The sequence below is a fragment of the Opisthorchis viverrini genome, assembly GCF_000715545.1.
Source record: "Opisthorchis viverrini unplaced genomic scaffold opera_v5_480, whole genome shotgun sequence".
NCBI classification, from domain to species: domain Eukaryota; kingdom Metazoa; phylum Platyhelminthes; class Trematoda; order Opisthorchiida; family Opisthorchiidae; genus Opisthorchis; species Opisthorchis viverrini.
The window spans coordinates 139572-155410 of record NW_008752138.1 but is presented as its reverse complement, the minus strand read 5'-3'; the positions used below and the strand labels follow the sequence as shown (position 1 = coordinate 155410).

The 15839-nt window shown below is 45.1% G+C and overlaps 3 protein-coding genes across 3 annotated transcripts in view; all 3 read left to right on the top strand.

Annotated features, from left to right (window-relative positions):
* Positions 1 to 215: 215 nt before the first annotated feature.
* T265_11314 (hypothetical protein) lies at positions 216 to 539 on the top strand (the record flags this gene model as incomplete). The annotated part of the gene is made up of 1 exon (XM_009177939.1): positions 216 to 539. One exon carries the CDS (start codon positions 216 to 218, stop codon positions 537 to 539), a length of 324 nt encoding a protein of 107 aa, XP_009176203.1.
* A 185-nt stretch (positions 540 to 724) lies between these two features.
* T265_11313 (hypothetical protein) lies at positions 725 to 1045 on the top strand (the record flags this gene model as incomplete). Its single annotated transcript, XM_009177938.1, has 1 exon — positions 725 to 1045. One exon carries the CDS (start codon positions 725 to 727, stop codon positions 1043 to 1045), a length of 321 nt encoding a protein of 106 aa, XP_009176202.1.
* A 13547-nt stretch (positions 1046 to 14592) lies between these two features.
* Positions 14593 to 15839, top strand: part of T265_11312 (hypothetical protein) — a gene marked incomplete at both ends in the record, with an annotated part of 6153 nt that continues 4906 nt past the window's right edge. Inside the window, one exon of the mRNA XM_009177937.1 lies at positions 14593 to 14662. Coding sequence (XP_009176201.1) covers positions 14593 to 14662 — 70 coding nt within the window. The remainder of the gene's footprint in view (positions 14663 to 15839) is intronic.

Sequence of the window (15839 nt, the reverse complement as noted above, 5' to 3'; positions counted from 1 at the left end):
GCTCTGAACCGTTATACATTGTACCGTTTTTATTGTGGTTTCATTTTAGGCCAAACTGGGATCGCAGCTGGGAGATACTCGCAAAGATGAGCAGCAGAGCTGTGTTGTCTTATATCCACAGTCATTAGTTGGTACAACAATGAGATGCCCCAAGAGGGTACTGAAACGGTCACATCTGTTCATCCCGATGATAGTGAAGAGAGCGTGGCTTCCTCATGAACCTCATTGATTCTCCTGGTCATGCTGAGGTCACGGACGCTCTCCGTGCTCCCGATGGTGCCTTTGACTGTGTCTCTGGTGTTTGCGCGCAAACAGAAACCGTCCTTCGCCAAGCGATTGTGGAACCCATTCTTTTCATGAACAAAATGAATATGGGTGTGACCACTTCGAGCTGCGATACAGAGGAGCGTGTCCTTGAGAAAGTCAATACAATCACCGACCAGTTTGAAGAACTGGATGGGACCATGGACAATATTTCTGCTCCTCCCACCGACGGAACAGTTGATTTCGATTCCAAGCTTCTTGCGCGATCACCCTGAGGAATTTCGTGAGAGTGTATGCTTTTAAATTTGGAATCGGAGTAAAACTTCGATGAGAACATCCGTGGTTTCAATCAATACGTGCTGACTCCCATCCATACTGTTCGAGACGCCCAACCCGACAAACAGCGTCTAAAATGCGTCATGCACAAATGACTTCTCGCCGGTGACTCTTCCCTATGGAAATGAGTTGTGTTCACCTCCCTAGCCCTGTTGTCTCTCAGGTCTATCCGGTGGAAATGCTATACGAAGGTCCTCATGACGACGAGGGGGGCACTGGCCGTGAAAAAATGGTGATCCAATCGGTCCGCTATGTCAGCAACACAGTTCCAGCCTCGGATAAAGGCTGGTTCTTCAGTCGTGTTTTCGCGGGCGCGACTGCAACTGGTCAGACGCTAGGGGTAACAGTCAATACAATGATGTGCAAGCCTTCTTTTGACAAAGCAAGTTATGACCGTTTTTGTTTCGACCAGACCGGTTCACAGCAGGCAACCCTAAAGGCATGACTTTGGTGCATCTCCGACTAACTCTAAAAATGGGGAAAAAGAATTGAGGTGAACTAGTGAGATCCACTTTCAGCGGGGTGATATCAAGAAAGTTAGTGTGGCGGAACGAACAGGGACGGCACGTAACAACGAATCCACCCCACTCTATGGAATCTTACTTCCGTGTCCAGGTGCGAACTCACGTACAGCATTTACGAAAAAATAGGTTATCTTGGTAGATAATTACAAGTTTGGAACACATGTCGCAAGTTTATGATTTCAAAATGTGATCTTCAGCCAGACACAAGGAAGAAAAATCATTTGATTGCAATGTAAGTGTGTTTTAACTCCTGGCGAACATAGTTACCATAATTACAGGCGAAAACCGATAGAATAGAGTATTGGGAACATAAGACAATGCAAGTGGGTCATTTAAACTACCATCCCCAGTTTAAAGACAAGCGTATCGATCTGAAAGCCGTCTCCCACGACAGTGAAAGGTAGACATGAGAGGGCCAACTAGAAATCAGATCGATGGAAGGAAGTTTGAATTGTCACACGGGGATCATGGTGTAAGGCCTTCGCATTCCGCGCAAAACGGGACACCACCAAAGAGTAAAACATCCAAAATGGGCTCCAGTAAATAAATGTTGGTCCCCGGAAAACGCACTAATCAGCGTTTCCTTCTCGGTCAGATTACCTAACCGAGAAGAGGTACGGTCTTTCCGAATTCAGAACACACTTGTAAGCCGTCTCCTTGTTACTTCTTTCCGTAACTGATGCCCTGCTATCAACCTGTTCGACTTGATTTCTATCACCAAAGGTAGCGTGCTTCCCTTCTATCGTTCGAAACTTACCTTGAAGACGGCACGTCCTAGCATGCATTTATAACGTCGACAGTACACTAGACTAGCTGTACAGTGGTTCAGATGGGTCGATAACTCTAACACCGCAGAAGACAATGCAACAAATCTCTTACATGCGCTGTCCAACATAAAACAGTGGCCCCCGTGAACTCCTTTCCTCGGCAACAGGATGTTTGTCGACAGTCTTTGAGTATGAATGTGGTCAAAACAATACGTCATACCAATCAAACCTCTACCAGCGGTGGGGGGTGGGAAGCCTCAGTTCCAAAACAGTGAGTTGGCGAAACTCCAAGCTGGACGTTACCGAATTCTAGTCAATACGAAGAGCCTATTTAAATTTATTGGCGAAGACTGGGCCAAACTTCACTGGATAACATTGACGTACTGAGGCATTTTTAACAAGCAAGTTGATGGCTGAGTCCTTATTTTCAAACAAACAATTCAAATGCTTTCAGCTAGAACAGCAAGCTTTCTGTACCGAACAAATTCATCTTTCTGGAGCTAAAAAACGTCAAAAACGTAAATATTCCTTGTGATCATACATAAGACCGCACGAATGATCAAAATATCCAGGGGTTGCTTGCCTCATCAACCGCAAGTATGTGCGCTTTCCCACACGCATGCAACATGCTGGGGGGGAGGCTCAACTGAATTTACTGACCGGAAGGTCCGTGGTTCGAACCCGACCTCTGCCTCTCAACTTCCCCTGTCTAGGTTTGGGTAACTTGGCAGTATCCCAGCCCTCGTGCTTCCTTCGGGTGGCATGGCAGCTAGGCACCGAAAAGGCGCTAGAGCGGAACAACTGTTACCATACAACAGCATTGCTTACAGGTGCCGTGGTAATGTTTTGGTCAGGTCAGTCTGGTCCACCCGGACTGTTTACTCGTTGAGCTGCCGTTTGTAGTCATAACTGAAGAATTTGTACAACCCGTGAGACTTTAAGGATGACACGTGAGTGAAACTCGGATTCAGTGTGAATTTAAATGCACGATCCGGTCGAACAAAGTCTAGAAAATATCGCGAGACTTTGCTGTCCCTAAAGCGTAGCATAGAGGCGTAATTGTGATGTATCAGTGGAAAAAAACTGCGAATTAGCGCACGAGATACATTCTCAGTTCCGCAAGTCTTTTGTGACCGGATGTCTTTGCACACTACAAATCAGCAGAAAGGAGTGGATGGTAAGAATGCCAGAACAGTTAGTCACTGTCAGCTGAGTATGCCTCCACTCACCATCGCACACCCGAGTGACACCCGCAGGACATCACGTGAATATCGGTGACCTTCAGAATTTTGTATGCGATTATTCGCTGACCTAGAGTCCATCATGATCTTGGCATGTGAAATCTCTTGCGTTGGCACGAGTCCATGTCGTCATGGCTGGGAGATCCGTAGCCAACCAAATGTCCGCCGCACCCTCAAGGCATCGTTTTAAGAGTCTCGTAAGCACAACTGCAAAACGGATGGGTTGATTTGGTGATAGACATAAGGACACCTGAATGCCTGGAAACATCACGAACGAAAGGTTTAGATGGGTTCCAGGCGAGTCTCTCTTGCAATTTGGTTTCAAGTAAAACATAAGGTTGGTGGAAACTCGGGGACTGCGCCTATCTGATGAACCCGAAGTGGAAGGACGAAACCGGTCGTGGGCTGTCGGAGAATTTTCAGCAACCTTATGAGTAGTGTATTGCGTACATATAAAAAGATCCTGTTCATACGGTGTCTGCTACTTTGTGAAACTCGTGACAGACCCTCGGATCTCAGAGAAAAAGAAGATGTTCTCCCGAAAGGTTCTCTCTTGGTTTGTTCGGATCACCAATACACTGTCCAAAATTGTTCACACCAAGTACAAATGGAAGAAAATATTCGGATCAACAGTAGTCTCATCCATCCACCATGCACACCGGTACAAATATTTTCCTGCTCAAACAGTATCACAAGCATGCACATACATCTGGGGTTCCGAAAACGTACGATCGATAAGCCCACACATGGTAGATTTTTTCCGCTCCATGTTATTCGTACGTTGTCCCACCTCATCAACTTTTTGGCACGGCCATTAGCTATGCACTACTGATGAGCTAGAGTGAAATTTGAGTCAAGTGCTTCCAAGTGTGTACTCAAGAGGATGATTGTATGAGGAAAGGAGGATGATTGTTCAAAAAAGAGTCATGTGATTAGGTATTCTACAAAATCCCTCAGCCGCCAGAACCTGAATGCTCTGTTTTCTGTTTGTTTGTGCGTCAGCTGATATGCCCAACCAGATGTAGGAGACAGATTACAGTAGCGACCTTGTGAAGCGACCGATTAATCAATATTTTGAATTGGCCACGGCTTACTGGCCCTTCTGGACCGAGGACTGAATTTCCAATCACGTTTGTGTCAGAATCCATATGGGAATAAGTGAAAAATTTCCAGAAGTTTCTCGTCCGACTTTTAATAAGGCTGTGTTTACGCGAACCAACGGTTGTTCTGGGACTGGGATATCTGTGTAAGATTTCATTCTCAAGTGCAGTCAATGGAAGATGGGGTAGTTGGGATTTCGTTGTGAGCAACCTCAATTTTTCGGTACAAATTGTCATTTTACTATGGCCAGTGCCTACAAGGTGAAAGATCGATTACTATGAAACGAAATCTCAACCAGTCACTCCAGACTCTGAGTTGTACGTGTGCCCCCCGTTTCCCTCAGATATTTCGATATTCACTTGTACGTGGTTGGAGACACTTCGTTTTTTTACATAAAATCTGTGATAGGGAGTCTCACCCTCCTGACTGTCTCCTCCACTGATAACAGACAGAGTGAAACTCATCTTGGTGAGGCGGTTTCTGTACCCGGATAACTTGAAGCGAGATGGCTCAATGGTTAAAGCGCGAATTTACTGGCCGGAAGATCCGTGGTTCGAACCCAACCTCTGCCTCTCGACTTCCCGTATCTAGACTTGGGCAACGTGGCAGCATCCCAACCCTCGTGCTTTCTTCGGGTGGTATGGAAGCTTGGCACCGACCAGGCATTACAACTGAACGATTACCTTTCAGTGATTTTTGGTTACATATTTCAGTCAACTTGCTCTACAGAAAACAATGTATTCATCGCTTCCGTTTATATAATTTGCAACCGGGTGATTACTGCGATTCGCACTGCTCATGTTTTCCGATAAGTATAAGACGGCCTTAGTCCGCCTTTCGAATTTTCAACATGGACTGATTTTATTTTCACAACGAAGTATTGTGTTAACCGAGGTTTCTCGGTGCACCTTCGTTCTTTCCATACCGTTTCCGGGCAAATATCTAAAACAATAGTACGTTTATTTTTCCAGATATCCAGCTGATATTGCTAGAGAGTGCCAAATGCATTTGCATTCTTTCTAGAAGGCGATTCTATCAACATTCTGTATGAAATATTTCTGAGCTTCACACTTTCCCAACAACCCCTGTCCAAGTTTGCGGAAAAGCATAGAGCTGCTAAATCACGACTCCTATGTGTTGTATTCGATGGCCTTGAAATGATGTAATAAATCACGGTTCACTTTAAGAGAAATATGAGATAATCATGTTCAATTTTGTAGTTGCAATGGTCGAATGTCGGATCTGTTTGAACATCCTGTCTTATTCCTAAGTGACGGTGTGTATACAAGTTGTGTGTGTGCACTCAGTGTAGCACACCTGCAACAGTTTATCCAAGTGAAAAAAATGAAATCTGGAAGATCACTTTTATCCTGTAGTAATTGAACATCTGGTATAAACAAAGTGACTTTTTACCAGTAATTTTCTTATGTTGCCTCGTAGCAGTGACGAACAATCGGTTTCACAACTGCTTTCTCGTAGTGTTGTGAGCGTGAGGGGGGTTCACTCTGATCAACGCTTCACAGAGATTTGTAGTACATACTGTCCAAGGAGGTATCCAAGGTGACCTCACTTGCTACAGGGAAAGTTGCTCGTAATGAGACCCCCCAACAATGGAAGCCAAATGAAGTGCTAGTCATAAATATGTGTGAAACTTCCACGGGCAAGGAAGTTTAGTATCACCATTTCAACCAATACTGAGCAAAGATGGAAGTGGTCCGTAGGCATCACTCGACGAAAACTCAGAGCAGTACGTTTGGAAGACATTGAAAGCCCATCCAGTTAACTGTCCGGATATCCTCTAGTTGACAAGTTTATATCCGGTGTTCATGATTGTATTTTCACATAGGCCTACAGCCTTCTGATGTCCTTTGACGCTAAATGAATGTACTCTGACTCAAGGCCAGACTGGAAGTGCGCCTTTCACACTCGGCTTTAATACATATTCTATCAAACTACCATAGTACCATGTACCGCAGTCGTGCAATTCGACGATGACCTTCATTGTTCAAATCCCAAAATAAAAAAAACAAAATCTTCATTCAAGTCAGGTAACTTCTCATCTTCCACAGACATTAGGCAAGGCCGACTTGTGTTTCCTAGAAGACAACCGGTAGGCACGGCGAAAACGTGGTTAGGCATCAGTTCACTGATGTGCGTCAGTCCGCGTTGCATGCTTTCCTTAAAATGATAATTGGAGATGAGCCAATATGACTTTCAAATAAAGGGCCACCACAGAATGTTTCACAAGGTCACACAAGAGTCTTCGTGAGGAGGAAAAAGGCCGAGCTATGGATGCTCGATCCAGATTGGCTGATGTTCTGACCAATCAAGGTATGCCTACGTTTGGTCCCTAGCCCGCGCGTGACATCCGCCCAATCGGCGTGATGTTTGGTTATTATGATCAGCTGGCCATCAAGACCATCGACAGCAGATAAACAGAAATCACTCAGCACGATCAGCCGCATATCAAGTGACAATGCCCGCTGAAAATTTCGTCCATGATATTCTCCAATAATCACTCAGCACAATTAGCCGCATGTGTTTCTTACCAATTGACAATGCCTGCTGAAAATTTCGTCCATGATATTCTCCAATTGATGTTTGTGTACAAAGGCTGTATAATCTTGCAGTTGTTGCCGAGAAGTGGCGGGATTTTTCGCTACTCATTTGATGAGCGAAAGCTTTAGGTGCAGTTCAGCTGAGTCTCCAGCTTCCAACTTGCTGCATAAGTAGAACTTAAGGTTAATGAGAGATGGGGGAAGAAGTTAAACTGGTCGTAGACTGTAAAGGAATTTCCAATAGTAGTTTGTAGTGTGAGTAGTGTCTCCTCAAAGCAATTTATCGAATATCGTACCAACTAATACATAGGAAAGCCATCGGTTAGCACATTTATTTGAGGAATAACGTCAAAAGCGAAAGGTTAGGCTGAGGTTAAGCTCAGTCTTTCGTTAAAACCAGCTTAGCTCGCAAACGAATCCCACTTTAAGGTCGAATACCGCCATTCATACAGTAAAATTTTCCATTGGTAGGATAGCAAATATCAGGACATTTGTGTGACGTGGCAGTTTCAGCTGTATTTTGCGCTGCTTGTCCGCATTTCGGAAAACACATCTTAGTGTCCAAAAATTCAGGAGGCTTCTATTTTCAGTGGATAAACTGCTGGTGAAAGAAAATATTAGCCCAATTAGAAGAAGGTTCCAGATGGTTAGGAAATTTCACACTTTTTTGGTGACCAACGCACATCCGCGCATTGACCAACAGCACATGTCAGATTCAATATCGGTCTTTTTTGGTTGTTTCTTGATTGAGTGAATTTCGCTCACAAGGCAGCGTTGGCCTAATGCACGTTACCAGATCACGTTTTGGAACACATTTGTGGACTCTGACCACGCGCTGGTCCGGAGTCGCTTCGCCCTACGTTTCCCGGGGCCGTGTAAGGTGCGGACAAATCGCATGTCAACTGAAAGACTGACAGATCCGGATGTCAGACGAACTTACAAGAATCGTCTTCTAGAGTCCCTTCCAAACGCTCCATCATCAGATGTGAACTCATACTGGGACAACATTGCCACCTCTTTGCATAGTGCTGGGAATTTTGCCTGTAGCACGACCCAACCAGGCGCACTCAAGCACTGGATATCAGACCGAACGGTGGCACTACTCAAATCTCGAAGAAATATCCCAGCCGGTCCCGAACATAACCCGATGCGAAGAGCCATCAGACGTCAAGTGACGATCCGACCGTGACGTATGGTGGACCTTACTTTAAGATAGTATTTGTTGAAAGCTATCGGTTTTCAGTTGACCCTTGTGGCTAAGTCGTCGAAATGTACCGTTCTTGCGAACAAAATCAAGACCCACAACAATTTAGGCAAACGGAAGTGAGCATCATTCTATTTTCCGTAGAACAAGTTGATTGAAATAGTTAATCACCAAAAAAGATAACCGTTCAGCTGAAACACCATTTCGGTGCCTAACTGCCATACCACCCGAAGAAGAGCGGTATCCCTGTGGAATTCCGCTCAACAGTCGCCTATATTCGCACCTCACTAGGTTGAAAGAAGCAAATTTTGTTAGAGTGGTTTATTTGGAGTTCATTAGTTCATTTGCTTATTTGTTCAGTCATTTCGTCAACACTTGCTGTGATTGACAACCCGATAATATGTACTGACCACTGTAGATCAACATTCAGTATTTCTGTTTCCTTTTTCCGACGAATGTTGTAATCAGTCGAAAGGAGACACCCACAAGAGAGGAACAACCGGGTCTCTGAGGCGAGGAAGCAGTCTAGCAGTTCTTTGCGAGTAGTGAATATCGACCAAACATTCAGCGTTATTTGACTGGGTGCGCATCACAACCGTGAGATAGAGACAGTCTTCTGAATTGCCAACATCTTCATCAAAGTGTGGAACTGCCGGCGTACAGAAAACGCCTTGGATTTCGGAGTGAACTTTGTAGCTTCGCTTCATATTTTTGGTTAGTTTTTACTTCGTTCTCTCTCAGTCTCTGTTGGTCAACCCAGAGGCACCTTCCGTCCACGTCGAATTTGGGAATCTGTCGAGAACGCCAGGACACTAGTTGTAACCTGATCACACACGTCATAACTGGAAAGTCGCCATTCCACGAGCCTGTCAGAAAGCGATCGGCCTGTGTGAATAGGGTAATTAGGTAATTAGGTTCATTAGCCTGTCGTTTCCAAATATCAGAGGACAAGTTTTGGATGAAGATGGGAATCTACATGAGGAATATTCCCATTGTGCGTTTCATCGAGTGTTTTTGAACCTGGAGGTTGAGTGATTGGACCGTCTGGTTTTGTATGAGATATCGATCCGTACAATTTGGAATTTGATGACCTAGTTTTGTGTGAACTGTGTACTGATTTGGTTGACAGCGCACTGTTCTATGCTAAATCCAGTCAAATCAATATCGATTATTTTTAAATGTCTTGTGTTGCTGGTTTCAGGATGCTCGTTTTGGGGGACCCCAATTTGAGCTGAAATTGGAGCGGATGCTTTCAGTTGGAAATTCTTCCAGTACAACAAGAATAAGACGCCGATTTCTAGTACCCGTATCGAAGATACTCAACTACCCAGGCACTCGACGTAGTCTGTTTCCTTCGGGATGCAAATGTCTCGGGGGCATAGTCGTGTCTTTGGGACGTCAGCAGCGAGAGCTTCGTACAAACACTAGGACCTCATTGTTTATAGGACGTCCAGGTGAGTTGCAATCTACTGTGTTGTGTCGTGTGTCGAAATATCGTTGAGCCGTCTGACGTTTGTGGGTCACATGATCTTCCCGCTTTCTCTGTCAGGAAAGTTGCGCTGAGCCAAGTGTTGATCGTTGGTGTGTTCTTCATGTGAACGGCGGTCTTGAACAACCCACGATGATGACATCTGGCCTTTTTGGGCACACCAGTTTGGCAGCGCACTGTTCTATGCTCAATCCGCAGCGACCAGTTCCTTGTTCCTTCAACCAACTCCACTTAATTTGTCCGGGATATGCGTGCTCACTTGAACACGTGACTTCTTGGTTCCGCAAACGCACAAATCACGTGGCAAACCCAGACCAACAGGTCAGTTCCCGTGTTGTACGCGTCGAAACAATTTTATGTATTATACCCGCGTCAAGGCTTCCTATGTATATGAAGCGGCAACTCAGTCACTACGCATACGCGCGCGTGAAGAGGACTGGATGTGAACCACACTTCACAAGTCCAGGGACCATTGCGGAACACATGTAGCAGCTCTACTGTGGAGGAAACAAGTTCCCCTGTCCGGACTTTCCCTCAGGAACTCTCAAAATCGATAAGTTTCCCTTCTGACTTACTGCACATTTCGGATTGCACTATACACGGTGCAACTCACCACTGTAAACTGCTGCCGGGCCATAGTAAAAACTGTTGTCAGTGCATATACCTTCTGAGTTATATTCTGGCTATCATCAAACGTGTACCAATGGGTCAGACGTGACAAACAACCGACGCGTTTAGCCTAACAGTCGACCCTTTCTCTTACGTTTATCATCGCTTCTTTCACACTGTGGTTCCGTGCAACCGTTTCGCCATGCCAAATTCTCCAGTGGAAGAGAAACTTTCAACAGCCGTTGCATCAACAAGCAATAACGATGCCGTCATCATTTTGGCCCCACTTCATGCATCCGTTCGCGTTCCAGCAGCAATCCGCTGTGGCTGGTAGTACAGTGCCGGTCGCGGTTAGAGAACACGAATTTGAGCTGTACTTGGAGAGAATCTTTTCGCTCGGAAATTTTAACAAGAATAGCAACCTGATTTCAGTAAATTTCTTCGCTCGATTCCATCGGTGCTGAGTTATTGATATTGATATATTTGATATTGATATACTTACATCTCAGTGGCCTAGTTGTGTGGTTGAACTTGAATTTGGTCAAAACATCAGAATTATATGACTTCCAGGTAAGTTGCAATATACTGCGTTGGGCCGTAATCCCATGAGTGTCTGAAAACCGTTGAGTTGTACGGGACTTATGTGGTAAAGAACAGTGTCAGTGGATTAATCCTGAAACCTACGTTAAACCAGGCGTCGTTAGGTGATGTGATACTCAGTTGGATGTTTTTTGATGACTCTTGGAATACACTCGTTTGCAGACTGACTTGTTTTTTATCGAGGAATTCAAATTGGCTGCAGTTGAGTCACTTGTTTGCGACATTCCCCAACCTGTTGCACAAGGGTCGCCGGGTGTTGCGGCATACACGATATTCGAGGAGCGAGATGGTTCAAGTGGTGAGAGCGCGAATTCACTGACCGGAAGGTCGGTGTTTCGAACCCGACCTCTACCTTTCGACTACCCCTGTCTAGGCTTGGGCAACCTGGCAGTATCCCAGCCCTCGTGCTTCCTTCGGGTGGCATGGCAGCTAGGCACCGAAAGGGTGTTACAGCTGAATAATTATTGATTATTATTTATACAGTATATTTTCTTGTTGTTACGCACTACTAATGTGTTTGGTGGAGTCCTTGATCAGCCCGCGACCGTTTCTGGCTTTCTTTGAATGCACCAAGCCCACCGCTTTTCTACCGACTCTGTCCTCTAATAGAACGGAATTTTTAAGCGCTTTATTAAACGCCTTTGCCTGGGGACTCACCAAATTCCAGAGAGCCCCTGTATCCTCTCATGGATCGTCAATAGTGACCGGACGTCTACGGTTTCTCGTTGAACCGATTTCAACACCCTGCACACACTCGATGCAAGTTTACCTGTTGGCTTCACCCAAGGCTCAGAGCCTGCATGAAGGGTTGTATGATGGACAGACTGAGCACGGCGTGTAGAAAAATTGGACAGCTCATATGGGGCTGTGATACAAGAACAGATCTTGTGCCATTCTGTTTGTTTTGACCCACGGAGCACAACATGGTTCTTACTAACGATCGGACATCCACAAGCCTCCCGACAAACTGATCAGATTCACTGGTCCGACAAGAGTGTGTAACTGTAGCAGGCCGTCTAACCCCCTGCCCAAATCATACTTTTTCTCCCATCACACTTCCTTTCAGTCTGGCTGCGATGATCTATCGATTTTCCAGGTTTGACTGTTTCATACCCCAAACCGTGTGTCAGTTTGAGTGGCATAGCTAGACTGGCAAAGGAGCTAGGATCACTCATAGATGCATACCTCAATTTGATTGGTTCACGAATTAGTCGATGCACCCTCGCAGAGTTTTGGTGCATACAGGAAATTTTAAATTTTAAAAGTAAAATGTAGGCATGCAGAAAGTGTCACTAAAACCGCAACAAATAGTGTATGCCCCTGAGATAACATCAAGTTCAAATCGAGTTGGAATTGACTCTGTGTGAAACTGAACCCCAAAATGCTGGTCACGGTGTTTAGACTAGCGAGCGATCTCCACTCAAATTCAATGAATCATTCATTTAAAATAATAAATGACCCAAAGTCATGGTGGGATAGAAAGATTTGGCATGATGAATGACACTGAGGGGAAATTAATCTCAGTATTTGCTTGAATGAACACTGCTTATATGGTTGATGAGCACTCTCCGAGAGCCCAAGACAGTTTTCACCATTCTAGAGGCGGATTAGGTAGGCGTAGCGCGCAAAATTTGCTCCAATTCAAATCGAACGTAACTTGTGAATTACCTCCATTTGCACGCTAACTTGTTTTCAACTAGAGACCTAACCAAATCCTAGGTGAATCTCTCTTGTGGGTATATTTAGGCCGGAATACTACCAGAACGGTTTTGCCCTCCTTTGTGGCCTCAGCTAGGCCCGAGGTTCTCATCAGTCAAACTTATGTTCTTGTTAGGCGGAATTCCACACGGATCCCGATTTACCGCTCGCACTCAGGTGCTGCTACGTCCGAGAAGTCCATCCCACGCAAGATTGGCCAAGAATTCGGGACGCTTGCCGGTCCGGCATCAAGCCGAGATCTGATTGGTCGAAAGTCTGGACCCAACAGCCAATCGTGGCTCAGTATTGGCCGAATGCCGGTAGCCAATGGCGCATCCAGAACGCTTCAGAATTTCCAGAGAGTTATTGCCGCCTACGCTATATATATGAAGCGCTGTACATATGTTCCTGACTTCGTTTGGGGCATTAATGTACCTTGCGCACCTTTGGTGGTTGTTTTGACGTGAAAGCCAAATTGGGAGGCTCAGACCGAGAAGTGAGCTGAGAAACATACCGTTACTGCAGTTCCTTTCGAACCCAAATGGTACAAAGTTTGTAAAATGCACTCATTTGCACATCAATTCGGTTTTAACGGGAACCTCAACTGAATAGCTCGTTTACGCTATTTGTCAACCGATTGCGAAAGGTGGACTTTGTTTTTTGTTTTTAATTCAGATAGTTTAACTAGGTTGAGTACATTTCAGGCGGTTGTAATGTCACTGGTTCGTTATCTTCACTACTAAAATAGTCAAAAAAGTGTTTAGGAGGGTTTTTGGTCCCCATAAGAATGGGAAATGCTATATAAATCCATTCCAAGCCACAAGTTTCAATGAAGTGACCTGGAGAGCAGTCTTAAAAACACTCGGTAGGCGCCTCATTCATTTCCACTTCTGCGGATCTCAAAAGACCACAATTTGGAATCCTAAACTGCGCCTCAAGACGAAAAGGAAAAAGTCAAAAGTAAGACTCGAGCCCATGATTTATTACACGCCGAGAATTGCCGCACTGTATGAAGTTCCGCGGCGCGAGCTTGCATCAAACATAGTCATCTGTAATCCACACCTCGGCCCAGGTCTGTCTACATCACTAGTGATGCTCTTGTGTAGCTTTCAGCGCAGGTTTCGTCCTGTAACGACGAAAAGCCGAGAAGCACTGCATGCCTGTTTCATCCATATTAGGAATCATCATCAGCAGTGCGCCTCTTACGAAACTACAGTTTCATGAGGGACCGATGAGCAGCGTGACTAACTCTCGCTTAGACAGGATTTGGCGCCGTTCGTCCTTCGATCCTAGAATTCGTGATCCTACAGATCGAAATCTCCTGGAGAATTCCCGGAGCTTTGTGCGTATCTATTGACTTTCGTAAATCTCAAGTCTGCTGACTTACCCTGCTGGCTTGTTTTCAACCTCCAGTTACCTTAGCTGGTTTAATCATTTAAGGTACTGGCCGACAACCTAAACAGGTCTGGTTGTCTGTCACCCTCTCTGGGATTGGCCACACATGACTGAAGACACAAACGTAGGGTCTGGAAAAGCAGTTCATATGTTCACCGGACACAAATGTCCTTCATTTGTGTCCTCTAATCTCTCCGTATCTGAGCCTGTGCACAAAAGAATACTTCTTTTCACATCAAGATGCCGTGCAACATGCTGCCTTCAATCGATTTTTCCATATCAAATTACCCTGGTTCTTTGGCATATCTGAGTGAGTGTCATGAATTTTGTTTTAATCAATGTTGCCGTCATGGGAATGTGCACCATTTTCGCATTCGTTGAGCAGGAATAGAAGATGAACACCTTCATTTGCAGTACATTCTCTAAATGCAATATACTACTCATGAGTTTGCTGAAACCTCCTCGACAGCCCATGACCTGTTTCGGCCTTCTTGGGGCTCATCAGGTAGGCACAATCACCGAATTTCCGTCAACCTCATGTCTACTTGAACTAAAACCGGACGGATTTTGAGAATTAGCCTCATTCTCCTACGAATGTGGTTTTTACGGGGGATTCAAATGAATCCAGCTGAGGCTCTTTTTACGCTTGGGAAATGGGGTGTATCTATGAAGATGAATCCACCCGATAAGCAAGGGGCTTTTGGGAGAGTCTGAAATGACTCAGCAGGATAGGTGTAAAGACGGATTTGTGTAACAAACTTGTTACAGTCCATGCAACAGTGGTGCCTCAACCTTGGTAAACTCAAATGGGAACAGGACGCATGTCAAACCTACCCATTTCGTTCCCCGTCGCCAATGAACGGTTTATTGCCAGAGGTATGTATAGATATACGAGATAAGTGAATTGTTGGTACTGTGAGGACATTTGGGATTTTTGTAGAGATTTCTTCCTGTAATTGAAGCCAATCTATGCTGAAAAACCGAGAAGCACTGTACAGCTGTTTCATCCTTATTGGGAATCACCAGCAATGCCCACCCCACGAAACTCCGGCGAGTCTTGAACCCGTTTGAACACTTAACTGTTCGGCCAGGGGCGGTTCTGGAGATTTCATCCACACGTGTGACAACACGTGTCATCAACACGTGTGACCGCGTGATGCGGATCCCGTGATTGAAGGATGAGCGGCGCTATATCCTGTCTAAGTGAGAGTTAATCACACTGCTGATCAGCCGCTCTTGGCCAAAAGGTTAGACGTTCGGAACACTAGCCAGAAGGTTCGAGAGTCTTCGGAGATTCGTAAGATGTGCACTGCTGATGATTCCCAATAAGGATGAAACAGCTGTACGGTGCTTCTCGGCTTTTCAACATAGATTGGCTTCACTTGCAGGACGAAATCTTCACTGAATTAGGTGAAGTCAAGCACAGCCTATGGTTCCAATTTTCCATCACTCTGGTCTTCCAACCACTTGATAACACCTCCGATAATTCGTTCCACCTTTTCCACCGGAGACTTTGACCTGTAAGTGAGGCCGGTCCATCCTGAAAGACCATAGAGTAATGTGATTAGATCGTACTCAGACTTCAATCACAGGATCCATGTCACGTGGTCAGACGTGTTGATCGGCTATGTCCACCAACTGCAAATTTACTTTCGGTATCGTTGATAGTATTGTACAGCTTTGTACTGAAGCAGGAGCCCGGATAAACTATCGGTAGACTAGACGTTACAAACACTACTCACACACGCTACTCATATTCGTAAACAATCGAGAGTACTTGCCAATATCCGAAGACAACTTTAGATACGGTATAAAGCTGACAGGAGAGAAAGATGACTTCTCTTTCCTTTTGTGGACTAATAGCCATGTTTCTCAGGGTACTACTGCCACTTTTTATCATTTCATCTTAGGGGAATGCCTGTTTATGGGTTGTTCATCTGAAGCAAATACACTGACATTGTGGGGATCGGCTGTACTTTTCACGTGACTGTACCGATAACCTTTATTTAATGGGGTTTTGAGTGGTACCGCGCGCACTCTCCTGGAATCTAGC